Below are 26325 nucleotides of genomic sequence, written 5' to 3' on the forward strand. Positions count from 1 at the left end.
GTTGCCTGCTTGATCTCTCTATTTTTCACCTACTTGGTACTTTTTTTCTTGCCATCCTGTTTTTAATTGAACATTTATTAGAATTTCATTTTGATTTATCTTTATTTTTTAGTGTCTTTTTGTATCACTTCACTTCTTTAGAGGTTGCTGTAGACATTTCATTATATATAAACAATTTACCACAGTCTTTTGCTATTGCATTTTCCCAGTTTGAATGAAGTATAAAGACCTTTTCTTTTTTATTTCCCTCATTTATAATAAATTTTCCTGTCTATATTTAGAACCAAATCAGACTGTGTTATAATTTTTCCTTCAACTGTCAAACATAATTTAGGAAATTATGAGAAGGAAAATATATTGTATTTACCCATAGTTTTACTTTTTGTTTTTTATTCACACTTGATACTCAAATATTCCTTTTTAAAAAAAATTATTCGTTTTTGTTTAGTAAACTTCCTTTAACCATTCTCTTAGAGTTGATCTTTTAGTGACAGATTCTTGGCTTTCCTTCATCTAATAAAAGCAGAAATATATTTGGCATGTATAGAATTCTGGGTTGACAGTTCTTTTCTTTAAGCCCTTGAGTAAAGTTCTACTTCCTTTTGGCCCCCTGTTTTCTGATGAGAAGTCTGCTATCATCAGAATTTTCCCCCTGTAGTTAAAGTGTTGTTGCTCTCTTGCCACCTTCAAGATTTTTTTCTTTTCATTTTTAGTTTTCAGATATTTGGTTGTGATCTGTCTTGGTTTTATTTCTTTGGGTTTACTTCTTTGCGTTTATCCTTTTATTTCTTTGGGTTTATCCTTTTGGATTTTTTCAGCTTCTTGAATCCTTGGTTAATTAAAGCCCATTAAGACAATGAATGAAATAGGAATTATTCTCTGAGAATATTCTTTTTCTTGTATGGCCATCACATGCTCTTTCATTTCATGAAGTTTTTTCAGCTTCTTGAATTCTTGGTTAATTAAAGCCCATTAAGAAATGAATGAAATTTAACTAAAATTTCACTACCTATTTAATTTTATCTCTTGTATTATAATTCAGCTAGGTATAGGTTGTCTAAAATTATCAGGTTCTTTTTCATAAAGAAAATTTAATTCCTTATTTTTGCTTTTTATATGATTTGACTTTTTCCACTAAAACTCTTAAATATCAGCCTTTGACTTAAGATGCTGAGGGAATCTTAGGGTAGCTATCTGTCCCTTTCCCTAGCTGTTGTGCTTCACCTTATCATCATTATTATAACCACCATTAGCTGTTTGGGGGTTACTACATAGCTTTATCCCTACTACTAAGTTAGTAATTTAGGTTCTTATCCTAAAACTTGAAGAGTAAGTAAGCAGCAGTCATTCAGCCACAGAACTACATTTCTTAAAATGTAGTTCATGAATTATTTGTATCAGAATCACCTAGAGAAGGGCTTCCTAAACTTTCATGTGTGTGTGACTCACCTGGGGGTTCTTCATAAAATTCAATTTCTAATTCTGGGATTGGGCCTGAGATTCTGAATTTCTACTAAGCTTCCAGGTAACATCCATGCTGCTGGTCTATGGACTTCATTTTGAATAGCAAAATATTTGTTAAAATATCAGTCATATGTTCCATCCCAAGTCCAAGGAGTCAGAGTTTGTGTGACTAGAATCTGGGATATGCATTTTAATGAGATACTTATCTATACTAAAAAATTAAGGTTGTTGTTATAATTTAGTAGTTCTTAACTGTGGTTGTGTATCAAAACCACCCAGAAAGAGTTTTAAAACAGTAGTCCTAGATATTACTCCAGAACTACTTAATCGTCATCTCTGGTTTGTATTTTTAATATGCAGAATCACATACCTGATTCTGAGTATAACCAGGTTGTAAAGAATGATTATAAATATTATAGAAGGGACTGGAGCCAGAGTCATCATGCCCGGTACTAGAAGTTTCACCTGGAATCCAGACAAAAAACAAGATTAAAATTGAACTCTGTTAGAACTTAGTGGGGGGGGGAAGTTTCCAAACTGAAATTTTCCACTAAATTTTATACAGCATAATTTTTGTAATTTTAAGCCATTTTCCTTTTTACAGTATATTTTTGGCTTGTGTATTGACAGTGTTTCTCAAAATAGGATTTATGGGCATAGTCTTGGGGTTGTGAATTATCCACAGTAATTTATAATCAGACTAATGGAAATATTCTGAATGATTTGAATAAACCCTCTTATGAAAAATACTGCCATACAATTTCAATATGTGAAGTTATATTTGCATTTGTGGTTGTGTTGGCACCAAGTAGTATTATTTTAATTGTTATGGGTTAATAAAAAATCGAAGTGGACTATGTACGTGTATTATATATTCATGCCAAATGATTATAAAATTATGTGATGGTATACTATGGAACAGAATTCAAAGGTATTCAAGTAGAGGCAAGTGGTGAAAGAGAAATAGAGTAAGTGGTGAAAGAGAGACAGAGTAAGTATAGACATAAAAGAACCTGTGGAGTCAGAATCATATCCATATTGTGAGATTGTTTTATTTTTGTAAAAAAAAATTCATATGCATGTAAATTAATTGTCATTTGAATTCTAGTTTTAGTTTCATTTGTATTTAATTTGTTTTTTTGTATATATGAGTCATAAGTATGAGGAATTTATTTTTATATATAAGTTAAAGAAGTTATAAAAGTAAGTCAAAGTGAGGATCAGCAAAAATTTTTTTAAAGATCTGTATATTATTCAAGCTTGAGAAACATGTATTTTGTTTATTTAATATGCTTATGTAACAAATATATCAAATTACAGAGTCCTTTGGCCCAATTAAAATACCGTACAGTTTTCTACCTTAGCTTTCCTTGATTTCCCTTACTTGAATTAATCCCTCCCTCCTTTGAACTCTTTATAGCAATTAACACATTTTACTTTTATTTTTCTTACTTGTCAACTTGTCTTACCTCTCCTGTTAGATGTTATATTTTTTTAAGGAAAAAGATTAGGTATGTTGTAATCAAGGACAGTACTTTTTATAAAGAATTACTCAGTGAAGCTAGAATAAATGGATGAATGGAAGGAAGACTGACAATGTCTTAGATGTTTTACTACGAAAGAATGAGTGAATATGGATATAGGAACACTATTATTTTTCCAAGGCCCACATATAATAGAAAATCCTTCATCTTGCAGGTGGTGGTGGTAGAAATACATTATAAATGAAAGTGTAGCTATTAAGTACAATAAATTAAGTTCTATAAGGATATTGATTAGTCACTTATTATGGTTATCAAACACACAGCACAAGTTTAATCATGCCCTCTCCTTCACCTATGTCAATCATCTTAAGTAAATTACATTACTTTTTTTTTAATTTTAAGAGTTAATTTGAGCGAAAATCAATTTGAATTGGGCAGTGCCAACAGAAGTGGTTAAGAGTGCTCCACAGATAGCTAGGGGCAAGACTTTTCTAGATAAGACATGAAAGCAAAGCAAAGGACTATTGGATTGGCTATAGCTTAAGTAGTTGCTTTATTTAGGAAAGCATAGCTGGCTTTTTGCGAGTGGTTGTCCTTAGGTTTCAGTTTCTCTTTTTTCCTTGCAGTTTTATTGAGATAAAATGGACATACGGCACTGTATAACTTTAAGGTATACAGCATAATGACTTGACTTACATACATCATGAAGTGATGATAAAAATAAGAAGAGTGAACATCCATAATTTCATATAGATACTAAATAAAAGAAAAAATATAATTGACCCACAACCCAATGTTAGTTCCAGGTGCACAACATAGTGATTTGATATTTCTATATATAATGATCACCACGATAAGTTTAGGTATCATCTGTCACCATACAGAGATATTACATTGTTGACTATATTTACCATGCTATACTTTTCATCCCTATGACTCATTTGTTTTGTAACTAGAAGTTTGTACCTCTTAATTTTCTTCACCTATTTCACTCATCCTCCCATCTCCCTCCCCTCTGGCAACCACCTGTTTGTTCACTGTATCTATAACTCTGTTTCTGTTTTGTTATGTTTATTTGTTTTGTTTTTTAGATACCACATATAAGTGAAATCATATAATAGTTGTATTTCTGTCTGACTTATTTCACTTAGCAAAAGTCCATCCATGTTGTCACAAATGGCAAGATTTCGTCCATTTTATAGCTGAGTAATATTCCATTGTACATGTATATACCACATGTTCTTTATCCATTCATCTACTGAGACACTTACATTGCTCCTGTATCTTGGCTATTGTCAGTAATGCTGCAATGAACATAGGGGTGCATATATCTTTTCAAATTAGTGTTTTTATTGTTTTATTTTTCTACTTTTCAAACTGGGTTCAGATTAATTCTGGGAATCTCTTAATTGTTTAACCATGACCCATCAGTTAGACTTTGGACATAAGATGAAACCCTTTTGTCATAAAGGGTCTAGTTTCTTATCAGTAAGAATGAGGAATACAGTAGTGTTGGTTCAAGGAATATTTATATTTCTGTTTGGATCTTCTTCATGTATTCCACTGTTCTTGTACATACTGTAAAGTCTGTCTATATTGGAATTTTGCTGCTTGCTTCAGGTCTCATTACTGAAACCTGGCATTTCTTAGACTTTTCTTCTTAACCTTATAAATGACCATGTAATATTTAAGTTTGCTCCTTTTCTACCTGAACTCCTGTATTTGTGTCTACTTTAATGGGATTGGTGTTTTTTCTACTCTCCCAGTATTCAGAAAGGGTGATCATAGGTCCTTTTTAAAATGAGCTTCCTCTTTCTACATGGATTGAATTGAAAATTGATTGTTCATTGCCTAGAAACATGACTATCAAGTTATTTTCTGTGGAACATTATTGAATATCTCTTGGCAACAGCAATTCTAGACTTTAGGTTTTAATCAAAATTGTCCAATGTCATATATGTTATACTTCAATTAGATTGTCAGTTGACTCTGTAAATGTGTATGTAATAACAAGGCTTCTAGTTTTTTGGATTGTAGTGTGCAAGGTGCCTTCAGCAGAATACTTTTGAATAGATAAAGTTTGGTGTAGAGAAAGTCAGTGAACCAGATTGAAAATATCAATTTGACATACTGCATGTTCACTCTTATATAAAGAGGTACAAGATGGAATCCTTTTTGGAATTTACCATTCACTTTCCTTTTTTTTTTCCATAGTTGTGTGTCTGCTTGGTGTCAGAATTCTGTTTTGCTCTGCTAACAATTTACCTGCTCCTTTTCTAAATAAATTCTAGGAAATATTATGATTTACTAACAAGTTCTGATAAGGAATAACTGTGAACTTATCCCCCTATGTCTTTTTAAGAGTGGTTAAGGAGCCTAAGTAGGCCCAACTAGAAAAAGTGATGATGCTGTGGATAGAAGACTGATAAATTCCCAAATTTCATATATAGGAGTCATGGTTGCTTTGGCTATGGTACAGTTTTCCAGAATTGGTCAGAAAGCCCATTGTGAAGATGAAGGCAGAAAAAAAGAATAAGAGAATAGTATAATGGATCTCTGACCTTATAAGTTTTCTTTATACTACTTAGATGCCAAACATCAGATTAAAAGGAAATAATTCATTGCCTCACGTAGACAAAGCTACAGACTCTCTGACCTCTGAAATTTATGTTTCATATATACCTAATTTTTATTTCAAGTGAAAAAAAGCAAACAGTGTAGCATTGTAGAAATATGACAATTTTTCAACCAAACAGGAATGGATTTGAATCCTAGTTTTGCCACTTATTAGCTGTCAGTTCTAGGCAAATAAAAGCAAATATTCTTGTGAAACAGAAATATATATATGTCTTGAAGTGCTATTTTCAGTTAGAAATAATATATATCAATGCCCATGTTAGACACTTATATAATAATGGTTGTTTTGTCATTATTATTTTTAATGACATACTATTGTTATTTATCCTATAAACTCTAACTAATAACTAAGTGCTACTGAGTATATGGTAAATTTTATTGTTTATATAGGTATTGCTGTGTTATAAGCATAAGGAAAATATAATGCTGACCAGATATAAAATTTAGATATTTTAATTGTAATTTTCTTTCTTTCAGAATTACTTACTGTCATCTACCTTTCCAGAGTAAATGGCTCTATGTTGGAACAGAAAGAGGAAATACACATATTGTAAATATTGAATCTTTCATTCTTTCTGGATATGTTATCATGTGGAACAAGGCAATTGAACTGTAAGTTTGAACTTGAATACCACTTTATTTGGATTAAATATATCTTATGGTTATGCAGTATGTATATCAAATTGCAGAGTTATTTGAAACATCAATAGCTAATTTATGATGAATTTGAGTGAAAAGTTCATCTAAAATAATTTAAAACTCTAAAGGCTTTTAAAAATAGATATTGTAGTATTAATATATGCTAATTTTAGACTTTCCAAATACTGTAAATAATTAAGGCTTATTATGTATGCAAAATTTGATGATAAAATATTAAAGCTTATTCTAAAACTTATACATGAAAATCATCTCATTTCTTTATAGTCAACCTTAGTATAGCCACTTCCAGTGGGAGTGGCAAGTGGATTATGACCACATTTAGCTTTATGTAAAAATAATCATGATAAGTTCACATATTTTTAAATGCAGGTAGCTTATTCTTCAGTTGCCTCATTAACATATTGTTCTGAGTTCCAAGAAGAATCAGTTCATCAGTATCTTTCATGTTGTGATGAATACAGCTCTTTGGGTATGTGGCTGATGGCAATTACCACTTTCATTTGGCACTGATATTTACGTTTCTACACATGTGAAATGTGAAATCCCTCAAATGTGAAACTTCATGGAATTCCAAGCCATCTTTTGTAGCATATACAGAGACAATTCTCCTGGTCAGTGTGTTAATTGGAAAAACAATTTTTCTTTAATGAGTGTTAAGGTACGTTTGACTTGAGGTTGACTCATTCTCTCTCTTACATATATATACATTCTAAATCACATAATTATTTTTCTCTAAAACTCTGATTAAAACAGCCCATTTTCATGAAACTTGACCTGTGGTCTTTAAAATAAATCCAATATTCCCTATTCCCAATTCCCAATGTTTCAATGTACATGTATATTACTTGATAGGGAAGGTTGTTACTAGTTATATTCTTATTACAATATTCCTCTCGTATTATGTCCTAATGAGTTTTTTTAATTAATGATAACTCTTCCTCATTAGGTTAAGAACTGCTCCAGGGCAGAATCCTTTGTTCATTGCTCTTTTTTTCTTCATATTTGGCTTATTTTGGTGCTTTCCACAGAGTGGCTACTAAATAACTAATGACAGTGAAAATTAGTATGATAAATAGATACAAGTGCTGTTGACTTACAGCTTTCATTTATAATTATAATTGGTATGAGCTATTTTGCTCATATATATTTTAATATTCTATGTGTATATTTTTAAAAACATTTGTCCGTTAGACAATTATGTGTCTCCCAAAAAGTTATCTATTTTTTCAGCTATTTGGGAAAGGCTTTTCCCCCTATAATCTTAGTTCTATAAAAGCCTTAAATAGGGCTGAACTTAATATTTGTTTTCATAATATTGTTTTGGGATATTGATAAAGTAAACTTGAGAGATCAAATATAGAGATTTTATATAAATTTAATATTAGTACAGATAGTAATAGGTGTATCATTTGTGGTCAGTTCAATGCTGATAAGTAATTAAGAAGAGTTTTTTATTTAAACAGATCAAATATTTCACCACACTTGCAATGTTGTTTCTATATTCATTTGCTTAACAAATCCTTTTCATAGTTCAGATTAATACTACCTGAACTATGACTTACACCCTATATGCATTTACATAGTCCATACTTTATGATTTCAGAACTAATGAAGATTTTAAAATGTATATTATAAAGGAGGGTAAAATTAGGAGAAATTAAAGAAATAAAATAAGGCATTTTATTTTTTAATATGTTCTTATGCATGCGATTCTGAATAGAATCTCCCATTTATATAAATCCGGTGTTTTATAGAGTTGTACGTGCCTCTGAAAATGACTTTGAAATATCCTCAATAAATCATTAGTAGCCACCTTATCTCCTGACTGTTTCTTGCTTTATTTAGACCAGATTTCCAAAAGTCTTTTCCATGAAATTATAGTCCCACTGTGATTAGATATAATTTTAAATGCCAACTTCCAGTCTCCCTGAGCAGTCAGTCTTTTAATTGCTCTCTACCTCTTGAGATACATTAAAAAATGCATGCCACTTATTGATATGTGTTAAGGGTATGGGACAATAATAAAATACATATTTAATTAAGAAGAATCATTTTATAATTAGAAATTTAAACAGTACATGTGTTAAGTGTGAGAAATGCAGAATTATCTTTGAGCTATATGAGATTATTTCTATTTTAAGTTCTTACTTGAAATACTTTTCATTCAATGTTTGTTATTTTTTTAGCTTGTTTGTATTTTTAGTGGAGTCTCCTAATTGTAATTGTAGGCAATTCCCATAATTATAAATAGTTTGTGTTCCCATAATGTGTATACTGGTTATTTGGAAACTGGAAGCCATTTTTGTGATGTTTGTCGAAACGGTAATGTTTGTAGAATACCTTATAAAATAGTAGTATAGAGCAAACCTGACATTAAAAAATTTTATATGGGAAAATATGTTCCAGGTTATATAGCACAGAAATAGCTGTTTCTGAAGGACAGCCCTAGCTTTAAAAGAAAAAAAATAACCATTTTTTTCTACATGTGATTAAAAATTTGAGCATGAAATTTAGAACTAAATCATAGATGTAAGGCATACAGTCTTCAAATATATTTATTGAGCACTATGATATGCTAGCTCCTGGAAACAAGTATAAACTGGGAAGACATGGTTTCTCTCCTCTCGGGATTCCAGTGTAATAAAGGTGAGATTAAGTAAAAAGGCAATTACAATATATTGGAAATATAAAGTGAAACTTCTATAAGAAGGATACCTAATATAGCCATGAAGTCTCAGAGAAGTATCTGTGAAGGAAGTTACATCCATGAGATCTGAAGGATGAGTTTCAGTTAGGTGAGTGGAGAATTGGAGGAGAGGGCTTCCAGGAAGAGGGAACAGAAGTTTTAAAGGATAGAATGTGAGAGTTTTTGTTGCATGCACAGAAATTTAAAGTAGTTTAGTTGGTTGGAAAGGCTGGGGGAAAGGATGGCAAGAGATAAGGTTGAGAAGATAATAAAAATATATAGTATGAAAGGCTTGTAAGCCAGTTTGAGCATTTAGACTTTATCTAAGGTCGGGAGCTAGATTTTGAAGAGTTTTAAGCAAAGAATTGACTTAACCAAATTTGCATTTAGGAAGTCCATTCTGAATGCAGGTATGGAGAAATCATTGAAAAGAGAAAAGACTGTATTCTTGGTAAAAATTAGGGTGGATTTAGAAGTGAAGATAAGCTGACATATTAAAGAAATAGTTAGAAGATAGAAGAGGCAATACTTAGGTATTGTGGGAAGATGTAAGAATAATATATTAAGAATTAAGAGTGACCCGAAGTGTTTGGCCTGAGTAACTGTGTTGATAAGGGTGCCATTTAGTGAAAGAATGCAGGAGATTGAGTAGGTTGGAAGTAAAATAATGAGTTCAATTTTAGGTAGGTTGAGTTGTATGTGTTTTTAAGTTATTCAAATGGAATTGGTATGGGAGAATGGTAGGATGTGGGATATATAGATCTGAACCTAATGAGATCAGAATTTACATGGTCATTGAAACTATAAGAATATTTGAGATTGTGCATGAAAAGTGTATATAAATAAGTTAGCAAACTTGTAGACAGTGAACCAATTCTGACTCACAGATATGCTTTGTTTGCCCATCAGAGTATTTAAATATATTCTGAATTTATTAGTTTCCAATATTTAAGAACTGGTAGAGTAGAGATAAAAATTTGGATTTCCAGCTTTTCATGAAAAAAATTCCTGATGAAACAATCCCAGTCCAGTATTCTTGCATGGAAGTCAGTAATCAACAGGAACTAACGACTTTCCTTTTGTAGGTGGGTAATGTGCTATCCAGTTTGGCACAGTTCTTATTCAGCCCGTTGAACTCATTTGCAATACCTGCCTGGCTCCTGTGGGCTCTTGAATTCATGACCATGTATAATATGGGAATACATTGCAGTCTAGGACAAGATACAAAGGAATACCACTATTTAAGATAAGGGAAGAGAAAGTCCACAAAGAAAACTATCGAGAAGCCATTCTGGTGAATGTGAGGGAGAGAAATAAATAGGGACATTAGAAAAATTGTTTAGATGACTATCCCATGAATTTAATTTCATTGATAATTCTATCTAAAGTAATTTTTATGGGATTTATAGAATCCAGAGTACACAGTTGCTTTTTAAAGTCAATTTCTAATGGCCGTAAATTTTGCAAGTAATGCTTGGTAGTTTTCGGAAATTTAATGTTAGGGAAAAAATCAGAAAAAATATCAAAATGTTAACAGTCATATCTAGGCAGTGAAATAATATGAGAGATTTTTCCTCTTAACTTTTGTTATCTTCTGAGTTTCAGGGTTGTTTTTTTTTACAATTAAAAAGAAGTCTCTTCTATAGTCTGAAAAAGTTATTACAAATAACTGAAGATTAATTGTAGATTTTTTTCCTGAACTTGAGTGTTTTATAGAGTCATAAGCTAAATGGAAGAGTCTTTCATATGGTCGAACTAGTGTTTCTCAAAGTGTATTTCAGTGATTCCCTCAGTAGAGGATCAATGCTAAAGGATTCTGTGGACCAAAATTTTGGAAAATGTTGAAGATTTGCAATGGTGATTTGCATTTTATGGCTCTAAGAAGTTCTGTAAAAGAACTTTAATATTATTAAATAAAAATATTTTAATTCAAGGTTTCCCAAACTTTTTTTTTTGATATGGGACAGTCTTTATGTGAAACAACTTATATATATTCACTAGTTTATCATGGAGTACACTTTGAGTATTTGTTGTTCCAATCAAACCCAAAAGACAGATAGGGTTTTTAGTTTGTTGGATACTATTAGTTACCAAAAGATAATTGAAGGACATTGTCTTTTATCAGAGGCATTTATACTGTAATAAAGCACTGCATTTATATGTGAATAATATATTACATATAAACATAAAAGAAGTGCAAAAAACCCTGTAAACGTTATATGAAGCCTTTTCTTCCCACACATATCCTAGAATGCAAATAGTAACTGTAATTTCTAATTATTCTAATGATTTACAACAATCATAATACATACTATTTATTGAGTACTATGTTTTGGCATTATGTTAGATGCTATATGTATATTTTAACCCTCACAATTATTCAGTAGGTACACTGCTATCAACTCCATTTTTCAGTGAGAAAATTTAGGATAAAGCTACTAACAAAATATCTAAAAAATATGTCTTTATTTTTCTGAGTTACTCTAGGGAGTCAGTATCTAGGGAACCTGGAGTTACTTAATTTGTCACTTTTGTCTGAGTCCAAAGAGTTTCTAAAATTTAAGTCTTCATTATTGTTTTATGCAGAATATTTGATTATTTTCATGTGTGCTTAAGAAGTAAATTATAAATATGTCAATATACTTATACTAGGGTTAATCTGTCACAATTAGGTCATTGAAGAAAGGATTTGGAAAAATGAGCAATAATAAATCTATATCATATCCGTTCATGTCATATTTAACCATGACATATTCATACTCAATGGTGACATCAGTTAAAGTAGGAAATATAAAAGAAACATGCCAGATATTAGAATAGAATAAATTTAAAGTCAGATTAACAGCGCAAAGATCCCTTTAACAATACGCTCTTACACTATTATTGATTACCCTAGTTAACCAGATAAATGAGACAGAACCAGTGAACTAGGTTTCCCTAGTTGCTCAGTTTTCTGTAAGATGGCTATCACTAGAAAGAGTCTATTTGTAAGTAAAAGGAGTCACTGTACTTTCCTTTAGAAGCAAAATCAGAGATTTCTTTTCAAAGGAAATTTTAAATTTGGTATGTAATTTTCAGTTTGGTTGAAACAGGTTTGCAGCATCAGCCTTGTGGCTGTATAAGTAAAACTTCATTCTCAAATTTTCAGAGAACCAGATCTGGCAACAAACATATAAGCATATAAGATAATAAAGAATCCCATTGTTATGTGGATCTGTGTTCTTAAACCTGGTTTTTTAAAAATAGACCTACTTTAATAGAGTTAGTAGGAGAAAGAAAAGTAGTTTTAAAGAAAAACAACCAAAGACTCAAATCAGTCTAAGCTAAACTCCAGAATATTGGGAGTGTATTCCAGTATAATCTTAATTTCTTTGTTTCAGTCTCTAACGGTAAGGTGTTTTAATGTTTGTTTTTTTTTTAATTACTCTTTTGAATTGATTTAACAGATCCACAAAGACTCATCCAGGTCCAGTTGTACATTTAAGTGATAGCCCAAGAGATGAAGGGAAAGTGAGTATTACAATACCACTATTCTTGAATTTATTTTCCTTATTTTTGAATAAAGGTGTTTCTTACTATTATTTTATACCTAATATCTAGCACAGTGCATTCAGTGTAATCTAAAATTAAAATATGTTGAATGAATGAATGAGCAAATAAATGAATGAACATATTATTTACACTAATAATGGTCCCAAATTGAGTCTTTAGTTTCACTTAAAGTTGATATTTAATTCTAGAATTTTGAGGAAAGCATGTAACACGTAGAACAACTTTAATTTTCAAATATTCAATGCCTGAAGTTAAAAATATTGTCAATATCATTAATGATTGGCCCCTGATATTCAGTAATGGTAATGATAAATGACCAATATTAAATAATCATAAATTAGCTAATCTTAATTTTATAAATAGGTAATAATATAGAAAGTGTTCTAAGATTACAGAAATAATACTTATTTTGATTATTCATAATTTTCCTTTAATTATGAGAAACAAAGTTGATAACGTGAAAATCTCTAGGGTGTCCCTTTCATTATAAATATTATCTCTTCAAGTATATAATTTTTGCTAAGTACTATATAAAACACCTAAATAAATTATTTACTATAGGTTTGGTTCTTTATTTTTAAATGATAGAAACTGAATTAGCCTAATAAATATTGAACCTGAAAGACAAGTCCCCTGATGGTGAGAGAAAGAACATTGAATTTCTTCAAACTGATTCATAAATACAGTGTAATTCCAATCAGGTGTCATTAGAATTTACTCTTTTAATTGAAGTATAGTTGATTTACATTATTATATTAGTTTCAGGTGTACAACATAGTGATTAAGTATGTTTACAGATTATACTCCATTCAAAGTTATTGAAAGATAATGGCTCTAATTCCCTGTGCTATACAATATATCCCTGTTGCTTATCTATTTTATACATAGCAGTTTGTATCTCTTAATCCCATACCCCTAACTTGCCCCTCTGCTCTTCCCGCTCCCATCTGGTAATCACTGGTTTATTCTCTGTATCTGTGAATCTGTTTCTGTTTTGCTATACACACTCATTTGTATTATTTTTTAGATTCCAAATATAAGTGATATATATTTTTGTGTTTGTTTGAATAATTTCACTAAGCATAATATTCTCTAGGTCTATCCATGTTGGTGCAAATGGCAGGATTTCATTCCTTTTTATGGCTGAATAATATTTCATTGTGCATATATGTATATATACCACATCATTTTTATCTGTTCATCTGTTCATGGGCACTTGGGTTGCTTCCATATCTTAGCTATTGTAAATAATGCTGCTATGAAGATTGGGGTACATGTATTTTTTTGAGTTAGTGTTTTCATTTTCTTAAGATATATACGCAGGAGTGGAATTGCTGGATCATATGGTTGTTGTAGTTTTAGTTTTTTTTTTTTTTTTTTTTTTTTGTGGTACGCAGGCCTCTCACTGCTGTGGCCTCTCCCATTGTGGAGCACAGGCTCCGGACGCACAGGCTCAGCTGCCATGGCTCAGGGGCCCAGCCACTCCACGGCATGTGGGATCCTCCCGGACCGGGGCACGAACCCGTGTCCCCTGCATCGGCAGGCGGACTCTCAACCACTGCGCCACCAGGGAAGCCCAGTTTTAGTTTTTTGAGAAACCTCCTTACTGTTCTCCATAGTGGCTACACCAATTTACATTCCCACCAACAATGTACAAGAGTTCCATTTTTTCCACCTCCTCTCCAACATTTGTTATTTATGGACTTTTTTTTTAATAGCTTTAAAAAAATTTATTTAATTTATTATTTATTTATTTTTGGCTGCTTTGGGTCTTCATTGCTGTGCGTGGGCTTTCTCTAGTCGTGAAGAGCAGGGCCTACTGTTGATTGCAGTGCGTGGGCTTCTCACTGTGGTGACTTCTCTTGTTGCGGGGCACGGGCTCTAGGCGATGGACTTCAGTAGTTGTGGCTCATGGGCTCAGTAGTTGTGGCTCATGGGCTCTAGAGCACAGGCTCAGTAGTTGTGGCACACGGGCTTAGTTGCTCTGCTGCATGTAGGATCTTCCTGGACCAGGGCTCAAACCCGCATCCCCTGCATTGGCAGGCAGATTCTTAACCACTGTGCCACCAGGGAAGCCCTATTTACGGACTTTTTGATGACAACCATTCTCACAGGTATGAGGTGATATCTCATTGTGGTTTTGATTTGTATTTCTCTGATAATTAGCAATGTCGAGCATAATTAGCAATGTCATGTGCCTGTTGGCCATGTGGACTTTTTGTTATTTTTTTTGCGGTACACGGGCCTCTCACTGTTGTGGCCTCTCCCATTGCGGAGCACAGGCTCCAGACGCGCAGGCCCAGCGGCCATGGCTCACGGGCCTAGCCGCTCTGCGGCATGTGGGATCTTCCCGGACTGGGGCACGAACCCGTGTCCCCTGCGTCGGCAGGCGGACACTCAACCACTGCACCACCAGGGAAGCCCTATTTACGGACTTTTTGATGACAACCATTCTCACAGGTATGAGGTGATATCTCATTGTGGTTTTGATTTGTATTTCTCTGATAATTAGCAATGTCGAGCATAATTAGCAATGTCATGTGCCTGTTGGCCATCTGTAAGTCTTCTTTGGAAAAATGTCTATTCAGGTCTTCTACCCATTTTTTAATCACATTGTTTGTTTTTAAATATTGAGTTGTATGAGCTATTTATATATTTTGAATATCAGCCTCTTGTCAGCCATATCATTTACAAATTTTTCTCCCATACTATAGGTTGTCTTTTCATTTTGTCAGTGGTTTCCTTAACTGTTCAAAAGCTTTTAAATTTAATTAGGCACCATTTGTTTATTTTTGCTTTGTTTCTTTTGCCTTAGGAGGCAGATCCAAAAAATATTGCTACAGTTTATGTCAAGAGTGTTCTGCCTATGTTTTCTTCCAGGAGTTGTATGGTTTCAGGACTTATATTTAGGTCTTTAATCCATTTTGACTTTATTTGTGTATATGGTGTGAGGAAATGTTCTAATCTCACTGTTCTACATGTAGCTCTCCAGTTTTCTCAGAACCACTTGTTGAAGAGACTGTCCTTTCTCCATTTTATATTTTTGCCTTCTTTGCCATAGATTAATTGACCATAGGTACAAGGGTTTACTTCTGGAATCTCTATTCTTTTACATTGATGTATGTGTCTTGTTTTGTGATAGTACCATACTTTTTCATTACTGTAGCATTGTAGTACCATCTGAAGTTTTGGAGCATGATACCTCCAGCTTTATTCTTTTTTCTCAAGATTACTTTGGCAATTTAGCATCTTTTGTGATTCTATATGAATTTTAGGATATTTGTTCTAGTTCTGTGAAATATGTCTTGGGTATTTTGATAGGGATTGCATTAAATCTGTATATTGCTTTGGGTGTATAGACATTTTAACATAATTAATTTTTCCAATTCAAGAGCACAGGATATCAGTTTCTTTGTATCGTTCTCAGTTTCCTTTATCAATGTTTTAAATTTTTCAGAGTGTAGATATTTTATCTCCTTGATTGTTTATTTCTAGGTATTCTTTTTGATGAGATTTTAAATAGGATTGTGTTTTTACTTTCTCTTTCTGATAGTTCATTGTTAGTGTATAGAAAAGCAATAGATTTCTATATATTAATCTTGTATCCTGCAATTTTGTTAAATTTGTTTATTCTAACAGTTTTGGGGTGGAGACTCTAGGATTTTCTATATAAAGTATCATGTCATCTGCAAATAGTGACAGTTACTATTTCTTCCCTTCCAATTTGAATTCCTTTTAATTCTTTTTCTTGTCTGATTCCTGTGGCTAGGACTTCTAATACTATGTTAAATAGAAATGGCAAGAGTGGGTATCCTTGTCTTATTCCTGAATTTATAGGAAAGGCTTTCAGCTTCTCACTGTTGAGTATGATGTTTGCTGTGGGTTTGTTATAAAGGGCCTTTATTATGTTGAGGATAGATCAAAGGCTAAGCCAGAAAACAAGTCTCAACAAATTTAAGAGGATGGAAATTGTACCCAACATTTTTTCAAACCACAACAGTATGAAAGTAGAAATCAATTATAAAGAGAAAAATGGGAAAAGAACAAACATGGAGACTTAACAACATGCTACCAAAATACCAATGGGTCAATGAGTAAATCAGAAAATACCTTGAGACAAATGAAAGTTGAAACACCACACTCCAAAATCAGTGGAATACAACAAAAGCAGTTCTAAGAGGGAAGTTTTTAGTGATACAGGCTTTCATAAAGAAACAAGAAAAATCTCAAACAGTCTATCCTACCACCTAAAGGAATTACAAAAAGAGAAAGAAACAAAGTCCAAAATTAGTAGAAGGAAAGAAATAATAAAGATCAGAGAGGAAATACATAAAATAGAGATTAAAAAACAGTAGAAAAGATCAGTGAAACCAAGAGCTGTTTTTTTGTAAAGATAAACAAAATTGATAATCCTTTAGCCAGGCTCACCAAGAAGAAAAGAGAGATGACCCAAAGAAACAAAATAAGAAATTAGGAGAAATAACAACCAATACCACAGAGACACAAAAAAATCATGAGAGAATACTACATACAGAATAATAAGATAATAATACAACAGTTATATGCCAACAAATTGGACAACCTAGATGAAATGGACAAATTTCTAGAAACATACGACCTACCAGGACTGAATCAAGAAGAAACATAATTTGAACAGACCAATCACTAGGAGTGTAGTTGAATTTGTAATTAAAAAAAAGAAACCTCGCAGCAAAAATGTCTAGGATTGGAGAGCTTCATAGGAAAATTCTGACAAACATATAAAGAAGAACTTATACCTATCATTCCCAAACTATTGCAAAAAAATTGAAGAGGACAGAACACTCCAAAAATCATTCTACTAGTCTAGCACTACCCTGGTACCAAAAACCATAAAAAGGCATTACAAAAAAAAGAAAATTACAGGCCAATATCTCTTTTTACATGGATATCCATGTAAAAATCCTTAACAAAGTATTAGGAAACGGAATCCAACAGTGTGCAAAAAAGATCATACACTATGATCAAATGGGATTTATTCCAGGAATGCAAGGATGGTTCAACATTTGCAAATCAATTGATGTGATACCAACATTAACAAAAGGAAAAATAAAAATCACATGATCATCTCAATAGATGCATAAAAAAGCATTTGGCAAAATTCAACATCCTTTCATGAAAAAAACTCTCATCAAAGTAGGTATAGAGAATTTACTTAATTTTTAAAGAATTTACAAGCTGATTTTAAAATTCATAAGAAAAATGAAATGTTTAAGAATAGGCAAAACATTTTTTCAGAATGAATAACATTGTGATATTGGTACAGGGGAATGTAAGAAGACCAATAGATCTAAACAGATATTCCAGAAATGGTTCAGGTGTTTGGGAGAATTTTGTATATTTTGAGAAGATGTTTCAGGGTATGATAAACTATTGAATAAAGGCTTTGGCCCATTAGTATCCATTTTGGAAAAAAATGTAAGACCTCTACCTTATACCATTCACAGAAGTAAATTCCAGGTGGAGAAAATACACAAATGTTCAAATAGCAACTCAGAGTTTTAGAAGAAACAGTAAGAAACAGGTTGTTACTGTGGAGTAGGGACCTCCTTAGGAAATCTTTAAGGAATATGCCATAAGAAGACAGTCATGATAAGAGACAGGCAACAAAGTGGGAGACAGTGTTTTCTAGATATATAGCAGGCAAATAATGAATATGCAAAATATATAAAGATCTTTTGCTAAATCCTCATCTTTCATAATAGGAAATCAGTAGATAATGTCTAATTAATAAATCAAGAAATGACATTATAAATATAATTAGAAACATGAAACTAAGTCTACTAGAAAAGATGATTTTAAGAGTTGAAGGTGTGGTTGCCTCTTACCTCTGAAGGTAAGGGTTTGGCAGTGAGGAGGAACCAGCATTATTAGTAATCACTAGGGAAATGCAGTATGCCCCTTGTCCCCCTGGCAAAATATTAAAAATTGAAAATATTAATAATATCAGGTAATGGAAAAGGCATTGAAAAATAGGCATCTAGATACAACAATCATGGGTATACATACCAGTATGGGCAATTTGTTATTAACATTTAAAACATGTTGATAGATAGAAAATCCATTTCAGATATCTATCCTATTTATATGACCAAAGGTCAAAATACTGAAAACAGCCTAAAGCTCTATTAATAGAAAATTGAATAAATGACTGATGATGTATACATACTGTGGAAGGCAGTGATGATAAGGAAAGTTCTTTAAGCCACATTTTTAAAAGAAAAGATGCAGAACACTAAGTGTAGTATAAAACCACTTGAATAATGAATTTGTGTTTTTACTTATATATTCAAATACTCAAGGAAAAAAGCCTAAAAGGAAATGCATAAATATGGGGAGGATACTAGTGATTAGAATTGCGGAAAATGGTCAAAGTTATTCTTATTTTACTTGTGTTGTTCAAATTTTTATGAAAGAATATAATGTGTGTTAATTATGTAATTAAAAATTAAAAGGAATGCAAAATAAATTAGTATTACAGGCAGAAGACTGTTTTTTTTTTTTTTTTTTTTTTTTTTTTGCGGTACGCGGGCCTCTCACTGTTGTGGCCTCTCCCGTTGCGGGGCACAGGCTCCGGACGCGCAGGCTCAGCGGCCATGGCTCACGGGCCCAGCCGCTCCGCGGCATGTGGGATCTTCCCGGACCGGGGCACGAACCCACGTCCCCTGCATCGGCAGGCGGACTCTCAACCACTGCGCCACCAGGGAAGCCCCAGAAGACTGTTTGAATTGTGGCTCCACTGCTTATTAGCATATAACCTTAAATAAATCACTTGCCTTCCTGTTGATTAGTTTTTCTATCCGTAGCCTTTTGTCACATACAAATTCTTGATTTGAATGTACTCAGCCTTTTCAGTCTTTTTATTTGACTCCTGCATTTTGTTTGTTACCCAGTAGATCTTTCCCTTCCTGAGGGAAAATATAATTCTATTTTTTCTATCAGTTTTAAGACTTTCCATTTCACAATTAGATTTTAATCTTTGTGTAATTTATTTTATGTTGGTTTGAAATAAGGGTATACTTTCATTTTTACATATAAATAATTCATTTATTGAATAGTCAGTTCAGTTTCCACTGATTTATAAGGACATCTCACTTATATATCAAGTTCCCATATTTGGGTGGGTCTTTTTCTGGATTTTTTTCTCTGTTGCATTGATATATTTATCTGTTATTCTCCTGATAGCACACTTTATTAATTATAATAACTTTACAAGATATCTTGATATTTGGTAGGTCTCCCCTTCTCCCTCTCTCATCTTGGCTTTTTATGACCATTTATTCTGCTATATGAATTTTAGGATTAGTTTATCAAGCTCTATGTAAATCCTTGTTGGGATTTTGTTTGAAACTTGAACATATTGATGAATTTAGAGAAGATTTACATAATTAAGACATGAGTGTTCCATCTTTCCATCTTATAAACACGATATATTTACTTTTGGCTTTCTTTTATGTTTTTTATATGGCTTTATAACTTGTTCACGAAAGTCATACATATCTTTTGTTACCTTAAATTTAAGTATCTTATAGATTTTATTGCTCCTATGAATTAGTTTTCTTAAAATCAGTTTCATAATTAATTGTTAGTGTATAATATATTGTTCATTTTTGTTATTATATATTTGACTACATCACGGAATGTTTTGTTTTTAGTAGCTGTCTTTAGATTATCTGAAATATTTTGTGTATAAAAGCATAGCAATTGTAGACAAATTTTGTTTCATATATGTGTTGATGGAAAATTAACCAACAGTCAATTTTTGAAAGAGATGGAAAATATTATTCGAGCCAAATTGAAGATTATAACCTGGGAACAGCTTCTCAGAAAACTTTGAGAACTGTTCCACCCATTAGAGGTCAAAGCACAGTTATATAGGTTTTTGAGACAGAGGGCTATACACTTAATGATGTAGATAGTTTACACAATCCAGATCTGCAAGTACAAAGTGATGGGTCATTGTGACCCCTTACAAGATTAAAAAGGAATGTTATCTTTTAAGGAGTTGTCTAGTTGGTGCTAGGAGAATGTTGCTCTTTATCCTTGAGCAGGTATTTCTGCCGATGGGGGGGTTTGGTCAATGCGTAATGCAGGTGCACAAAACACAGTACAGGGGAGAGAGGAGGCCAAAGGGCAGGAAAAATTTTTGTGTTTAAATTTTCCTTGACTTGCCTTAAAATATATATATTATATGTATATTTGTTTTGTTGGATAGGAACCCAGTGTAGTGCTGAATATAAATTGTTTTAATGGGAACTTTCTTTCGCTTCTAACTGCAAAGGAAATGCCTCCAAGATTTCAACTTTAAGATGTTTGCTGCAGGCCTTTGATTGATGAAGTTAGAAAGTTTCCACCTCTTTCCAGTATTCCAAGGGCTTTACATTATGAATGGTGTGGAATTTTATTTAATGCTTTTCTATAGTATCAAGATGTGTTTTGTACCAGTCTCAGCCTATTGATAAAGATGGTATTGACAGTGATAGTAGAAATGCCTGGTGACAGTCAATTGGGTGAGTCTTAACAAATGTTAACCCTTTTGAAGCCAGTGTTGTGGCTGGAACAGCCCTTGTGATTCTTACTATGATTGCAAGACACACCTCAGCAACAACCATGTGAGAACTTTGAAAAACATGGTTTATTACTCATAGCTCCTAGAGAGTACATGGCATGCCTGGGGCCACACAGGGATGTTGTGGTCAGGGAGAGAGGGAGTTAGGGAGGGGGAGAGAGAGAAAGAGATAAGGAAGGTGGGGAGAGAGAGAGAGATAAGGAGAGTGGGGAGACAGAGAGAGAGAGAGAGAGAGGGAGAGAGAGCAGTAGAGAGGGAGAGAGAGAGAGAGAACATGGACCTGGAGTTTTATTGAGATTGGGGTGGGATGCCTATGGTTTTGCAGGTTCACTTTATTGGTGAATTTAAAACAAGAGGAGGAATTAAAGTGCAAGAAGGGAAGTGCAAGGAGTCAGTCAAATGGCCAGTTTAAGTCAACCAGAGCTTTCTTAATAAAAAAAAAAAAAAGGAAACTTCCTGGGTGGCTCATCCTGGCTCTTTATCTAGTTGTGTAGCTGGCAATGCGTTTATTTCAGATGGAGGTCTTTGCAATAGATGCCTCAGTAATCAAAAGCTTAGTGCCAGGCACTTACATTGCAATTTAAAAAGCTGTCAGGTACTTACACTACAAAATGACTGTTCCTTAATTATTTTTTGAAATATGTAAATAGATTTCCTAATGTAAACATTTTTGCATTTCTGGGATAAATTCAAGCTGGAAGGGGAAAACTTTCATGGAGGCTTGTTGGTGCAGTGAAAGAAGGAACAAATTACTGATGTTAAGGTTCCTGCTGAAACAAAGTAGTATCATAAAATCAGAAAATAGGGCTTCCCTGGTGGCGCAGTGGTTGAGAGTCCACCTGCCGATGCAGGGGACACGGGTTCGTGCTCCGGACTGGGAAGATCCCACATGCCGCGGAGCTGCTGGGCCCATGAGCCATGGCCGCTGAGCCTGCGTGTCTGTAGCCTGTGCCCCACAACGGGAGAGTCCACAACATTGAGAGGCCCGCATACCACACACACACACACAAAAATCAGAAAATAGAACCCCCTGTCCCTGAGACACCATTTACTAAAGAAGCTGCATATTAGCCTATCAAATACAAGAGGGTGCTCTTGGACTGAGAGGTGCTCTTGGACTGAGAGGTGTCTGTATTGGGCATGTTACTGTGTACATCTCCTTGGATTCTCTCAGCTTTGCTTATCTCTCAAACCCTTGGCTGCTTGCTTCATCTCAGTTTTGACAGGGTTAATCAGCTTCATGCAGTACTACTATTTGAAGCTGACTGGCTATACCCAGAGTCTTTGGCTCCTCTCTTTAATTCTGGATTTAGATAATGTGCCATACTGTGAGGCATGAGATGTGGCTTCCCTAACAGATGTCAAAGGGGTCAAATGACACAGCCCTGGAGTGAAGGGGTGTTAATTTCCCATGGAGAAAACCTTGACCAATATTATTAGACAAGACACAAGAAATAAGTTCTCCCTCCCTTCCTTCCTATGGTTGGGCTATTCTGAATCATGGTTTTTCCCTGTAAGCTGTTAGAGACATCCTGCAAGCCAAGTAAATACACCTGCTAGGTTATTGGCTATGTCTCTTCTGCTTCTCCCCAAGAAATAGTGGTTAGTATGATAATGAATCATCTTTTACTTCTTTGCTTTACTTCACTTTTCCTTTATTATTGCAGCCCTGAGATTATACTTCTTAGTGAAACATTAGCACTTAGGCCTTGCCTCAGTCTATTTTCTACAGAACCCCGGTTAAGATAATAGTATCCGAATTGTTCTAGATCAGGGATAGGAAACTGTAGCTCATGGGACAAATCTAGTGTACTGCCTGTTTTTGTAAAATGATTTCTTGGAACACAGCCATGCTCATGCATTAACATGTTTTTCTGTGGTTGTTTTCTTACTACAAAAGCAAAGCTGAACAGTTGTGACAGAACTATATGCCTGCAAAGCCTAACATATTTGCTCTCTATCCCTGCATAAAAAGTTTGTTGACCCCTGTTCTAGACTGTAGACCTTCAGGATGGGATTTTAGAGTTGGGTTATCTCCTATCTAAAATCAAAGGACCCAGTGAAGGTGTCAAGTGAAGTATTAAACCCTATCATGTGGTGACATCAAAATTACTCAAACATTCTCCTTTGATTAATTAGGATGAGGGGCTAATGGAAAGGCAAGCCAACAGGAGATCGAATATTTGTGATGCTTAATTCATAAAGGGCCATGATAATTATAATGATGATGGAATAAAGTAGCTTGCTTTGATGCCACTTGTATTATTTTCTATTCTAATTTAAATTATGACAAATTTGGTAGTTTGAAACAACACAAATGTATTGTTTTACAGTTCTGTAGGCCAGAAGTCCAACACAGGTCTCACTGGGATAAAATCAAAATACTACAGGGTTGCATTACTTTCTGGTAGCTCTAGAGGAGAACGTTTTCTTGCCTTTTTCAGATTTTATAGGCCTTTACACATTTCTAAGCTTGTAGCCACCTTCCTCCATCTATAAAGACAATAATTTAGCATCTCTTTGACTTCCTTCCATCACCAAACCTCTTTCTAACAACAGCTGGGAAAGGTTCATCACTCTTAAGGACTCGTATGTTCAGATTGGGCCCACTTGGATAATTCAGGATACCTCTCCATCTCAACAAACCTTAATTACATCTAAAAAGTCTTTTTTGTCATATCAGTTAATGTATTTATGGGTTCTGAGGATTAAGGCATAGACAGTTTTGGAGGGAGCATTATTTCACCTACCAAAACACAGAGACTGTGTGAAAATAAAATGATCAACTTAGAACAGTTCATTACTGATTTAAGGCATTCCAGAGGCCCTCTAAAACAACTTTAAAGGAACTCTTAACTTCTGCAGCTTTAGGGCAGACTGTGCTAAAAATAGACCCAGGATCTTTTTATAAGGAGACTAAACACATAGTTTGAAAGGTCTTATTTGTTTTTTGGTTTTTTTTGTGGTACGCGGGCCTCTCACTGTTGTGGCCTCTCCTGTTGCGGAGCACAGGCTCCGGACGCACAGGCTCAGCGGCCATGGCTCACAGGCCCAGCCGCTCTGCGGCATGTGGGATCCTCCCAGACTGGGGCACGAACCCGTGTCCCCTGCATCGGCAAGCGGACTCTCAATCACTGCGCCACCAGGGAAGCCCGCGAAAGGTCTTATTTGTTAAAGTCAAAGCCCTGATAGGAAAGAGTATGATCCTGACATCTGGTATAGCTTTCTAGGGCTGCCATAACAACGTTGTATAAACTGGGTAGCTTAAAACAACAGAAATTTACTAATTCACAGTTTGCACGCCAGAAGTCTGAAGTCAAGGTCTTGGTTGGGCCATTCTCTCTCTGAAGGCTCTGGAAGAGAATCCTTCCTTGCCTTTTCCAGCTTCCGGTACCTCCTAATGTTCCTGATTTTTGGCAGGATAACTCCATTCCCTTTCTCTGTCTTTAAATGGCCTTCTCCTCTATGTCTCTGTATCCTCTCTTCTTCTTTTATAAGGACACCAGTCATTTGATTTTAGGGCCCACACTAAATTAAGGATGATTTCGTTCCAAAATTCTTAACTAATTACATCTGCAAAGACCCTGTTTCCAAGTAAGGACACTTTCTGAGGTCTTCCAACTCTCATCTGGTGAGCAGAAGTGGCAAGTAGCTATATAGCTCATAAGATTCATACATCAGAGACTCATGTGTCATAAGGCTTTATCCCATAAATATCTAGGACCTGGCCCTATATGTGATGATTTTGAAGGTCTAATGGTCTGGGGATGGAGGGGCATCTCCTCTAAGGTAAAATGTAAGCTTTTGTATTTCTCCTTATTAAGAAAGTGTCATGTCACTTGGTGGGTGCTTTTGGATTTAGATAATAGTATACAAGGCCCTAGAAATTATTGTTCCAAATCAGTTTTTTAGGTTATCCAAAATTCTGCCACTTTTGAGTGGAGCCTAGAGAAAAAAAGGTCTCTTCCCTAAGTCCAAGTGCAGCCTACCCTACCATTTGATGTCTATGATCTGCTAGAGCTTAATGTATTTGGTAGTTAAGAACACTCTATTGGAAAGCCCCATAAGAGAGGAACAACAGCTGCTCTCCATTTTCAAAGTAACTTCTGGTATGCTGATGGGCCCTTGTGGAGACTGAACACCTAATGATGGGACACCAAGTGACTGTGACTTGACCTGTCCAGCATGAGTTGGATGTCATCATATTCATTGATTCCTAGGATTGGGTGAGGGACGTGACAGTCCATTTTACAATGGAAGAGGTATATTTGGGAAATCAGCCTTGAACTGTCCAAAAGGCCTAAGTGAATTGGATAAATGGGGAACCAAGAATTCCTATGTTGCAACAATGTCTTTCTCTCAACCGACATATATGGTCTTATGGAGTAGGAGGGGAATATCTAAAACCAACTAATGGAGTAGGACAGAATTCAGGCCTGGTTCATAGACAGGGTCAGATGATTGGTTGGTACTATCTGGGCAAGGAGTACTGCTCAATTATGTCTCCACTTAAGGGGTGACATGGAGTGACCTGATGAAGAAAAATCCTTACAGTGCATAGATCCCCATGCAGTATACTTGATTGTGCATTTCGTATTGAGAATGAAACACAATAATAAAAAAATCCAGAAACAAAAATTTCTTTCCATTTGGTGGGAATGTACATTGATGCAGCCGCTATGGAAAGCATAGTGGTTTTCCACTATGAAGGTGCCTCAAAAAATTAAAAATAAATTATCTTGTAATTCCACTCCTGGATATTTATCCAAAGAAAGCATAGACACTAATTAGAAAGGATATGTGCACTTCTATGTTTATTGCAGCATTATTTACAATAGGCAAGGTTTGGAAGCAACCCAAGTGCCCATTAATAGATGAAAGGATTAAGATGTGGTATACACACACACACACACACACACACACACGCACACAGAGGAATATTTCTCAGTCATAAAAAGAATGAAATCTTGTCATTTGCAACAACATGGGTAGACCTAGAGTGTATCATGCTAAGTGAAATAAGTCAGACAGAGAAAGACAAATACTGTTGTGAATCACTTATATGTGGAATCTAAAATACAAAACAAATGAACAAATATAACAAAACAGAAACAGAGTTAGAAATACAGAGAACAAACAAGTGGTTGCAAGAGAGGAGAGTTTGGCATGAGGAAAGAAATAGGTGGGGGAGATTAAGTTAATAAACCTCCAGTTGCAAAATAAATGAGTCTTGT

General features: G+C 34.2%; 1 protein-coding gene across 3 annotated transcripts in view; it reads left to right on the forward strand.

Moving 5' to 3' along the window:
• STXBP5L (syntaxin binding protein 5L) overlaps nucleotides 1–26325 on the forward strand; it is a 386525-nt gene that overhangs the window by 122794 nt on the left and 237406 nt on the right. For all 3 annotated transcript variants that reach the window (XM_060099916.1, XM_060099917.1, XM_060099918.1), the window contains exons 5-6: nucleotides 6063–6197; nucleotides 12378–12441. In XM_060099916.1, the coding sequence (XP_059955899.1) occupies nucleotides 6063–6197; nucleotides 12378–12441 (199 nt within the window). The remainder of the gene's footprint in view (nucleotides 1–6062; nucleotides 6198–12377; nucleotides 12442–26325) is intronic.

Source organism: Mesoplodon densirostris, chromosome 5, assembly GCF_025265405.1.
Source record: "Mesoplodon densirostris isolate mMesDen1 chromosome 5, mMesDen1 primary haplotype, whole genome shotgun sequence".
Taxonomy (NCBI): Eukaryota; Metazoa; Chordata; class Mammalia; order Artiodactyla; family Ziphiidae; genus Mesoplodon; species Mesoplodon densirostris.